At 48.1% G+C, this 11,508-nt stretch overlaps 1 protein-coding gene across 1 annotated transcript in view; it reads right to left on the bottom strand.

Moving 5' to 3' along the window:
• Positions 1 to 11,508, bottom strand: part of robo2 (roundabout, axon guidance receptor, homolog 2 (Drosophila)) — a 364,993-nt gene that overhangs the window by 179,658 nt on the left and 173,827 nt on the right. Inside the window, 1 exon segment of the mRNA XM_056282789.1 lies at positions 399 to 725. Within this exon segment, the coding sequence (XP_056138764.1) occupies positions 399 to 725 (327 nt within the window).

Genomic DNA, 11,508 nt, shown 5'->3' with positions numbered 1-11,508 from the left:
TGCAATCATGACAAATTGTCCTTCAGGAAATAAAAAAAAAAACAAAAACGAAACGGAATGAAAAAAGACAATTTAGGGTCGTTTCAAAAGGCTTCCATTAAATGCTGATTTTTCCCCCCCCTGTTTTCCACCAGGTGTCAAAGCAGACACAACACAATTTCCTGTTGTGAGTGAACAGTGGATGACGTTATTAAATACTGGCTAGGAGTCACATGGACCGAGCTTTATCTCTCGGTTCATCTTGCACTAAATGTGAACCTGTTCTTTCAGTTACAGGGATCGTCACGTCTCTGAATGCAGCCTGAAAATCACTGTTTCAGTAACCCGGGCTGAACCGATCCAGAGGAGGCCCTAAGGGAGGGTAAGTCAGGGATAAGAAAGATATAGCTTCAACTCACATGCTACTTCCAGAGATGCGTTGCGGCTGACAGCTTCACCCAGGTAGTTGCGGGCCACGCAGACATAGGCACCCTCGTCTGGCTTGCTTCTTCGTCCATGAACAATGCGCAGGAAGAAGAGCGAGCCGCTGGGCAGCAACATGCGGTGAGAACGTGGGTCGTCTTTGTCCGTCTCCACTCGCTCGCCATCCTTGTACCACTCCACTGTCGGGGTGGGCCGTCCCTCCGCCTTGCAGTTGAGGGTGGCAGGTTCCCCCTTGGATACGATCAGGTCAGAGGGGTGCTCCATTATCCGAGGCGGAGAGTCCTCCTGGCGCAGACGGGATCCTGGAAGAGAAGGGGGAGATAACACACATGAGGGGAAAGTGATGCCATTATTCTGGTCTAAAGTTTTCCTCGAACAAGCTCCCTCACATCTTAAAGGAGAGGGGAGCAGCTGCTATGAGGACATTTGCTGGAGGGTTAGGGGGTGGAGGTGCGGAGTGGGGTAGATTAACAACGAAAACTAATATTTAGGGGTTTTTGTTTGTCTTTGGGTTATCGTCATGTGAAAGGAGGCCATAGGTCTGCAACCACCGGTTCATCCCCGCCAAAGAGCAGCCATCTGCTCTTCTCAACTCTACATGCAAGGGCTTGTGGGTAATTGGACCCAAGGGTGAAGAGCATATGTATTTAGAGACAGTCTGATACACACAAAGACACACATGCACACACACACACAAAAAAAATAAAAAGTACACACACACACACACACACACACACACACACACACACTATGCTGATTTGTGCCTTGCAGTGAGGTGGCAGTGAGGGGTCATGGCCACAAGCAAACAGGCTGGTATTTCCAGCGCCACTGTGGGAGCAGTACACATGTGATGTGAATTCTGTATGCCCGAGTCCAGGCTATGGTAAAAGACTAATCCCCTGAGGTTAAGAAGACAGGCCTGCTCCTTTCTTCTGGGGCTCACAGTGGGTGAAATCTTGGGAGTCTGGCTGCTATGATAATGCTCCCCCAGTCATAGTGCTGTGTGTGTGTGTGTGAGACCAAGTGTTAACCCCCGAGATAAGACATCACAGGTCACAGGCACATTTACATCACTGCCCCCCCCCGAGAAAAGTTTGATCTACCACCAGACTGTCAAACACAGCCCTAGCAAAGGGAGGAGGAATACGGAAAACTTTTCCAACGACCTCTTCTTCTTGTTGCAATGACAAACATTCATCACCCCATCAATCATGCTGATCCACCTGGCAGCCGATGTTAATTAGTTAGTTCTGAATTAAGTCCAGCGCTAGCCATTTGCCTTGAAAATTAGCCACCGCAGGTGCTCGCATTCAAGTCTGATAGCAAGGTAGATGGCTTTGCCCTTCCTCAGGCGGTGCGGTGCAGCAGGGCACTGTGGGTAATGTGTACCGTAGAGAAATGCAGCATAGTGGCAGAGCCCTTTGTGTATGTGTAAGGGCTAACTGCAGCATAAGACTTAGGCCAGAACAGGGGAGGTTCCAGCTCTTTGTTTAGCTGGGTGTACACATGTCCCACCAACTCTCATGTTTGAGTCCCCTGAGGGACAGGCTGTACTCCCTGACTGTCTGCCCACTCATCCACCAATAAAAGGACAGACAGAGAGAACTCAATACCTCAGCAGAAATTACACTCCTTAAACTATAAGTGGTGTGTGTGTGTGTGTGAGAGAGAGAGAGAGAGAGAGAGAGAGAGAGAGAGAGAGAGAGAGAGAGAGAGAGAGAGAGAGAGAGAGAGAGAGAGAGAGAGAGAGAGAGAGAGAGAGAGAGAGAGAGAGAGAGAGAGAGAGGGAGAGAGAGAGAGACTGTCAGCTCATCCACCACTCCTCTTAGTGGGGGTCGAGCATCAGACAGTGGCATATTGACCCCTGAACAGGAGGTAGTCTATTCTCTGCTCTTCCTAATTTGGGCTAATTCCCTCCATTTCCCTGTCATTGATTAGTGATCAGGGCTAGTATCTTGCTCTAAGTGGGGCCACAGACATGGGGCTTGTAGTCGAGGCAGCAGGGGCCACATTCAACTCCGGCTGTACATAACCCAGTGATCTAATCTCACTGGCTTTTTGTGGTGAACTATAGATCTGCTACTGGCCATGGAACTCCAGCAATCCATGTTGCCAGCATTTCCTTATCAATGCTCCCGTTCCCTCCCTCCTCCTTTCTTTAATTTCCCTTGTATCCTCCCCCAGTGGCGGCAATAGGTATCGGTAATGACGAGGTCTTGGGCTGCAGACAGTCCCCCTGGCAGAGCAGGGGAGCAGGGCCAAGTTTACACTCTGACAGTAAGTGACTTAATGAATGAAGCACTAATGAACACTGTGACATTGATAAATGGGGGGTGAGATAAAGAATGAACTTGGAGACCCCCCTGTCCCCCTCAGACGGGGTGTCAAATGCACATTCACTCTTATCTCATTGGAGCATCTGCTTCCTCCATAATCCACTGGCCCTGTGGTAGAGTTCCTCCCAAACCAGTAAGCTTGCACAGCACTACACTGCGGCGACTCCATTCGATTTATATCAGTCTAATTTCTTTTAATCCAATTTGTATTCCAATCTACTGCCTTCTAATCGCTTAAACCTCGAGCCTCCATCTGTTCTCCTCGTTCCTGAGGAAATGAACAGGCCGATGCCTTCACAATTGTCCTTTCACTGCCAAGAGAAAGCCGAGCTAGGTGGACGCGGGGCCAGGAGGCCAGACGTGACCGGTCAGCGTCCTTCCTAAATAGAGGCAGTCAGGTGGTCAGGTGGAGCACGCCGAAACCACATCCATATGGTGCCAAACACGGTGTTAAAAGGAGACGCATCAATCTCAGCACAAGCGAGCAACCTTACTGAGCTTGTTCTCCAAACATCACAGCCCGCAAACTTCACAACCTCTCGTGTTTAGAAGTGTGCATGCATGTGTGCATGCATGTGTGCGTGCATGTGTGCATGCATGTGTGTGTGCGCGCGCATGGGGCCTGACTTTGATGTTTGCCCGCATTTCATGTTATGTCCTAAGCTTTGATCATTGCTTAAATAAATCAATGGAGAACTCGTGAAGTGAATACAGAAACTAGCGAAACTTACCACCCAAATCATGTGAGGGCTCTCAATGAAACACGCCCTGCCTACAGATCACTCAGAGTCCCGCTCGAGTTCTACCTGTGACAGCAACTTTGTGACCTGTGCTGTGTTTCTGATTCGAGATGGTTTCTGAACACATCAAGCCTGGTGTTTGAAGTTGTATGCTTCGTTCCACATCATGTACTGACCTTTACTGTCTCGCCTGGCTCCATAGCACTTCACCTGAGCAACACACAGATTGTCCAGAAACACCACTTACTACAGTACATAAAAGAATAAAGCCCTCCCTGGGGTGGCTTGGCTCAATTTTGTGTGGGACGGCCTAAACTCTTGAGGGACGACCTCAAAATAAGCTCGTGGGGCATCCGGGTAGCATAGCGGCCTAATACATTGCCTACCAACACGGGGATCGCCTGTTCGAATGCCCGTGTTACTTCCGGCTTGGTCGGGCGTCCCTACAGACACAATTGGCCGTGTCTGCGGGGGGGAGGGGGTTAGATGTGGGCATGTGTCTTGATCGCTGCACTAGCGCCTCCTCTGGTCGGTCGGGGCCCCTGTTTGGGGTGGGGAGGGGGGAACCGGGGGGAGTAGCGTGATCCTCCCAAGCGCTACACCCCCCTGGCGAAACTGCTCACTGTCAGGTGACATGAGGCGGCTGGCGACTCCATATGTATCAGATGAGGCATGTGGTAGTCTGCAGCCCTCCCTGGATCGGCAGAGGGGGCGGAGCAGCGACCGGGATGGCACGGGGAGTGGGGTGATTGGCCAGGTACAATTGAGGAGGGGGGATAAAAAAAAAGCTCTTAGCTGCCCCATGTACAACTAGACATTTTTGATAAAACTGACCCCTGTATAACACCCCCTCATATATCTTGGATCTCATTTTGTGCAAAATATCAGATAGTGGATACTCATTAACATAGACAATATTTATATCTCTGTCACAATATCTGAATTTCATCCCAATACAACATCACTGACAGATGATAAATTGAATTACTATCATACACCCTCGTGTGTGTATGTGTATGTGTGTGTGTGTGTGTGTGTGTGTGTGTGTGTGTGTGTGTGTGTGTGTGTGTATGTGCGGGCACACCTCCCCTCTGCTGCCCTGTGGCAAATCTGTCCTGCCGATGCCACAAAGCACGCACAGCAAACAGAGGATCAAAAGACTAATACATCTCTCCATCACCGAGCCATCAGGCGAGGCTCCTCACAGAAGGGAAAGTCAATTTTCAGCTTCCTACCAGGCCCCCTTTCTCACTCCCTGTACGGTAAATGGGCTTTCTGTTGCCCTTTTAATGCGATCATTTTGGTGCTGTGCAATCAAGTGCTCTCCGGGCTGAGGCGAGTGCACTTCACCGGGTCTCAGGGCACACGTTCCAATCAAACTGCTGTGTTTCCCCCTCCCTGTCTGCAATAACGCCGCCATTACTTTTCACCACCGCTGTGCAGTCATCCCCTGCTGGAGGAAGGCAGGGTCCAGGGAACAAACAAACAAGCGTGCAAAACGACGGATGAAATCAGAGCGGGATTACTGAAGTGGACGCCGCTTCTTAGTCGGCCAACTTCCGCTGGCAGCACTGAAACCGGATGCTGCGTCACAACGTCGCCAGCCAAACGCCGTCAAAGCGAAGCAATCTCAACCTGAATTTTCTGGTATTTGTGGTTCGTATTGAATTTCATTCAACAAATAAGCCTTAAACACATTTTTTGCACTCATATTCATTTCCATACTTACATATTTTTAGCAAGACAGAGGGGAGACTTATTGCCGTTTGATCAAAGCCAGAATAAAACCGACTCCCGAAAAAAACCTCACACAGCTAGCACTTCCCCTCTGCGCTTGCCAGGAAAACAAAGCAGTGCATCGGCACCACATCTCCTCCACCGGTGACCACACAAGTAGAAGGGCTCCCTCTATTAACTTTATCACATATTTATTCATGTGTGCAACAGAAGGCCGGGCCTTTGATGATCTTTTTGCAATTATTTTTATTAGCTCCCAGGAGAAATCCTGGCCCACCAACCAAATCAATACCCACACCGGTCACAGTCGGAGCACAAAAGAAAGGGCTCCCCGAAGAGGTGTTAGTTTTTCTGCCAAGAGAAATGTGCACGTGCTGATCACAGGTAACCAATGGCAACCTCGGACACAGGCCGGATTTGAAGCCGCCCGGGCGCTATAAAACGCCTAACCAGAAAACCGAGGTCTAGTTGAGGGCTGGTTGAGTCTCAAAGGCAAAGCCACAATGTAGGACCGGGACTCCAAAATAGAACATACACTGAAAATATGCTAAGCCCAACGCATAATGTGGCTGGCTGAGAGAATATAAAATTGTATAGAAGCTTCAAAGATATTTCAGCCTGAATTAATTATTCATCAGATCTGTTACCCACTCTGAAGCATGCTCCCCTTGAACTTTGCTGCCCCCCCCAACCCAAATACCCTCTATACATCTCTGCCTCTCCCTCCCAAAATATCTATCTATCTCTGTCTCCCTCACTTGTTCCCTGTCCTGTTTTGTCTTGTCTGCGCCGTGAGGGTGACAGAGCCATATCCGTCATGTCATCAGGTGGGAAATGTGAGTGCGCAGTAAGGGGAAGCCAGGGGTGTTGATAGGATGATGTTACTGGCCGTTTGCGCCTCCGAGCGCTGGCCCGCCGTGACACTCACACACGGCCTGCTCCGCACCCTAGATTCATCTTCTTTACCACAGGGCTGTCAGAGGCGTCACAGCACAGGGGCTACGGCATACTACCCTACCAGACTCCAAAACACCCAGGCTCATCTCCCTGTCTGCCTGTCTGCTTTTGCTGAGATGTGGCCTGTTAAGGTGGAAACAGCAGACAGACACAGCCTGGAATATATGGCCAGGTGCTCATACGCTGGAGACAGAGACCTGGACTGTCAAGTGTTCACAGGTGCAGAGCAGATTTGAGCTTCATCTTCTTGGGCAACCAGACGAGGAGGGTGAGCGAGCTAGCTTGCTAGCTAGTGAGCGCTCATGCATGGCTCTGTTCCACCTCGGTGCTCTGCATAACCCCACAACCCCCACCAGCAGTTTCACTGCTGAGATTATACACTGAGAGCAAACACAAGACTGCCTGAGTAATTCTAGTAGATCAGGACCTGCCACAGCAGCCGTGCTGGCTTCGAACAATTATCAGATAGAATTCCACTCTGAGAGAGTATTTCAGCCGGTGTGGGGCAGTGGGGTCATGCTGACTTTTCATCTGTGTATTTGTCCTCTCCCCCTTGCACAGTTCCAGCATATAAATAGATAAGGGTGGGGAAAAGAATGTCAAATTGGGTTGCAAAAGGCTGATTCACATACCCTACAATTCAACCAACTTCCCATTTTCGTTTTTGTTCCCCCCTTCAATATTTTGTTTTCACCTCGCTTCTCTTATTCTTACTTGCCTACCTAATATCGGGTCCTGTCAACTGCCTGTGATGTTATCTCTTCTTCAGGAGATGGCAAAGCTGAGATCGCTGACTCGAAATTGGGGATAAAGGAGATTAAGAGGACCAGGAAAAGAGAAGTGAGGAGGTTTGAATCCCTTCAAGTCTGACATGGAGGTGTGCTGATCAGAGGTTCTGTTTGCTCTCGATCTGTGGGCTGATTTGTGCGAGGAGCCCGGCCTCTGTGGGACTGTCAGGCTACTGTCGGGGACACTGAACTGTGTGATGCAGATTAAATGATTTCCAATGCCAGGGCCACTCGAGCATGGCGCTCTCTGCAACCCTACCTTCCCCCTGGCTTTTGCCCCTTCTCCCGCAGAGCCTCAGAAGAAAACTGCATTTGCACATTTGTCCGCCTCCCTCCGCACTCCACTGCAGTTAAGGGCCGTCCACACCAAGAACGATAACTATAACAATAACTATAAATATATTGTTTAAAAAAAAAACGTTCTAACTCAACTGGACGGCAGAGTCAACACCACAACAGAGACAACGACAGTGGCGAACAATATAGTAGGGATCCCTTTCAGAGTGATTTGATGAATGATAAAAACCCTGACAGCTTATCAAAATCCATCCAAATTTACAGGGCGTCGTGTCCAACATGGCAGATGACACTGTGGAGAGACTCATCATTGAGGTTAAAAAAAAACCCATCCCTGTTTGATAAACAAACAGTGTTTTTAGAAATACTGCCAAATGGTCTTTGGTGCTGATGGGGTCTCTGAAGTTCGTCTGGTCCTTGCTACTGATGTCCTCTTTGACGATCGCCTGGATAACATCAAATTGACGTTGACTCATACGAAAGTATGAATTATATTTGTCGTCAAAAGACGACAACTCTCGTAACAGAGTGTTGGATTCTCCTAACTCCTGTCATCTCTGAGGAATTTCATGAAGCCATACTCTTCTGGTTTTCGTTTTCCTTTCTCTGCACAACATAGAGCAGTAACAGGTCATCAATATCCGTTTTATCCGTCGATATCCATAAATATTAATTTTCCTAAGCTGCCCACACAGCTGGAGTGCACAGCGTGTGTTTGGCACCACCGTCTGAACATTATCGTTCATCGGTGTGGATGCTCGCATCGTTCAGTTATCGTTAACAGTTATCGTTCTTGGTGTGGGTGGCGGTTTACAGCCAGGAAGGAGGTTGAAGATGGGGGGATTGTAGAAAGGGGAGATTCTGGGAAAGCCACTGTATCAAACCAATGAATAGGCGAGGAGAATCTGGGCAGGGGAGGCGGATGAGTTACACTCGCCACTCCCTCAATGACTGTCAAGGTGCCCTTGAGCAGAGCACTGCACCCAGTTGAATGATAAATATATTTTTTCATTCTTGTTCCTTGTTTTATCTTAATTTGATGTACATCTATTCAACATCTATTCAACACTATGTTCTAGAAATTCACAGAAAAAAAAGCATGTGTGTATGTCTGTCCGCAGCTAATCTCACAAACTAGTGGACCCATCAGCCTAAAATGTTTCGTGCACAGTTATGACTGTATGATGAAGAACCTCTCGTGGTTGCGGCGATTCAAAACCTTTGAAAAATGTTTGCTCTCGCTACCGCCACTCGCTCTCTTCATTTACTCCCTAGCTCACTGACCAACACTGCTTTCCGTCGCTGCCTGATCCGAGTCAACGGTGCGCATGCAATAGGGTCAAAACCAAAACATTATGTATTAGGGTATGAGTCTCTAAAGTAAAACACAAGTTGATCGAATTTCGCAAGCCAGCAAATCATTCACTGCTGGTCTCAGCACAGCAGAACTGGAGGAACACTGGATGAACCAAACAGTATCCTTAATTCACCTCGCTGCCATGCAGAAGTGCCAGTCTCCAATGTTAAAACTCTGCTAGAGAAATACAGTTTCAAGAGTAGGATTAATTTCAGTCACAGCTGGAAATCATCTCAGTAGCTACAATAAAATCTTCCCCATGGCTGAGCTGTTTTCTTACCATTGTGTTATGAATGAAAGTCAATCGGCAGAGCGGCCATTCGCCTTCATTCATTTGATATCATGAAAACTGCGATGGGAACACATCTGAAGTCTTTTAATAAGGGCTTTGAAATTATGATAGCCTGATCTCTGCCATTTTATGTCAGACTTGGTCGCCTTCGTGCGAGGGTCCGCCTAGAAGGCTGCACATCCACAGACTGACAGGCAAAACGTTTTTATTAGGTAGATTTTTTTTAAGCCTGAGCACTGCATATTAACAACAGTTGCCCCCCCCCCCCCATATTTCCCGTTCAATCGACTTGGGCGCTGTGCAGAAGTCTTATAATGGCAGGAAAAACACTGGTTCTTCTGTCCGTGTGAGCGTGTATTTCCCTTCTCCCAGTAGGTGAAACAAGGGTTTTTCACCAAATCAAAACACCGGAGATGGAGAGATAGGTAGGCCATGCGGAGAGCTGCACTCTGCTGAGTGCACTCCTCTAGTTTTTAGTTACATCACTCTGCTCTTGCGGGCATATACTAACAAAAATGGGCAATGCATGATGGCGAGATTGGGAGAAGACAAATGATGCCCTTCCACCAAACTGAACCCAGCCAATGGCAGAGTAATGTCCACATTTTTCTAAATATCCCTGGTCACTGTTGGCTGCTAGTCAAATCAAAACTCCTTCCCCTCACAAAATCCCACCCAACTGTTCCATTTCATTCGAAAATACGTCAGACCACGGCAGTTCGTGGCGCTCTAAAAGCTGATCCGAGAGACTTTTGAGCTGCTCTGTGGCCATCAGTAAAACAATGAAGGGGATCTGGACAGCTTTAAGTGTGTGCAGCGATATTCATGCAATGCTAAAAAAAGAGGGTGTGCTCTCAGGCAAGATTCCCTGGACAATGGTTAAATTAAAAAAAAGAAAGCTTAAAGTAAACCTACCCAATCATAACTTTGTAGTAAATAATTTTCTACTTTGTCACCAACAAATTGTAAAATAAATGTGATATTTAGCTGGTCAAGCTTAGTAATTCCACTGTGTGCATAAACATCTCTATAGATGACCAAGGCTTGTTTATATGTGTGTGTATATGTGTGTGTGTGCGTGTGTGTGTGTTGGCGTGCACACGCCCATGCACGTGCATATAGAAGCAGCTGGGCTAAAAGATCATTTGGCAAACTCAAGTGCGGGCAACTCTAAACAGACCCTACTAAGCGTAGCGCAATGAAATGAATGGCACCGATTGATTCCCCCTCAAACATTGTAATCTCTTTACTCCACCTGCATTGCTGAACTGCCCCGGCAAATTGAATAGAGAGAAATAAATACCCGCTTTATTGCTTCAGAAATGAGGGGGGAGAGGCAGGGGAGGGGAGAAGGGAGGGCTTTCAGGTTTCTGTGGCACGCAGTGCTGAGAGATGAGTTGATAATTGGAGGTGCGCCATGGGGGGACCAACCTGTAGAGAACACACAGCAACCTCCCTAGATGCCGGTGAGGGCAGTCAACACCTCTGGCCAGCTCCATCGGCCTTTACACCCATGTGTGAATGAAAGGGAGTATCACATGTGACCACAGGTCGTCCATGTGGCTGTTCGAAGCAGCAGAGCATGCTGCTCAAATACCCCTTTACAGTTCACTGTTTTTTGTTTTGTGTTGCTTTTTTAACCTGAAGCACGGCATGCTCGGATGAGATTTATTGAATTTCTATGCTATGGGACACTTCATTTGGTCTGGCTTAGGGCTACAGGGTCAGGGGTTGCTAGCAATAAGTGAATGAAGAACTCCGTTCAATTTACCCCGGGCAATATATTTGTGCTAACATGGAAGCAATGGCCTTTGATGGCCATTAATGTTGCTTACGTCCACGCCCACAGCCACCGCTCCCAAATGTCATAATTCTACTACTAGCTGTGCATTACTGGGGCCTCGTAATGACTAATGCCTGGGAGCAGCACTCCAGAAACATCATCATAATCCTGGAGGTGGAACTATAGAGTTCAAACATTCAGCGCTGCGATTAAGGCCCCCCCCTCCCCTCCCCTCCCTCCCCTCCCACCCCACACAATCTGCAGCAATCCTTTTGACGTTTTGCAACCGCACTGCTCTGCACGGAGACATCCACAACAAAGACGGGCCAACTTGAAGCCGTTGCATAAATCAACTCACCCCTGGCTAGGGCGGATGCATTAGTAAAGCGCTGTGGTACCGTGCCAACGTAGTGGGATACAAAAAGACCCTTTGTGTAGTGTGAGAATGATAACAACGAAACCACACCACAGCAAAGTAACAGCATTATGCCTGTAAAACGAAACAGTTCAAACTCTAAAATTAGCCAGACAACCGAGAATGATTGAAGAAAATAAAACAGAAGTGCCGACTGGCTCAGTGACAGTGTGTAGTTTTTTTTTAATTTTGTAGGCACTTTTGTATAGTTGGACTCCAGGGGAAATCTAAGGAGGGAAAAGGGAACCAGGTCATTATGACTGACCAGAACGGTTCTGGAGATGGAGATGCAGGGACGGAGCATATATTCACTGGCTCAACCGCTCTGTGCCGCATTACTGCCGAGCAGGGCTTCTGCTGTAGGTGACGGATGGATGTTTGAG

Source organism: Lampris incognitus, chromosome 7 (genome assembly GCF_029633865.1).
Source record: "Lampris incognitus isolate fLamInc1 chromosome 7, fLamInc1.hap2, whole genome shotgun sequence".
In the NCBI taxonomy this organism is placed as follows: domain Eukaryota; kingdom Metazoa; phylum Chordata; class Actinopteri; order Lampriformes; family Lampridae; genus Lampris; species Lampris incognitus.
Note: the sequence above shows the minus strand (reverse complement) of the source record. Positions and strands in the feature narration are given on the sequence as shown.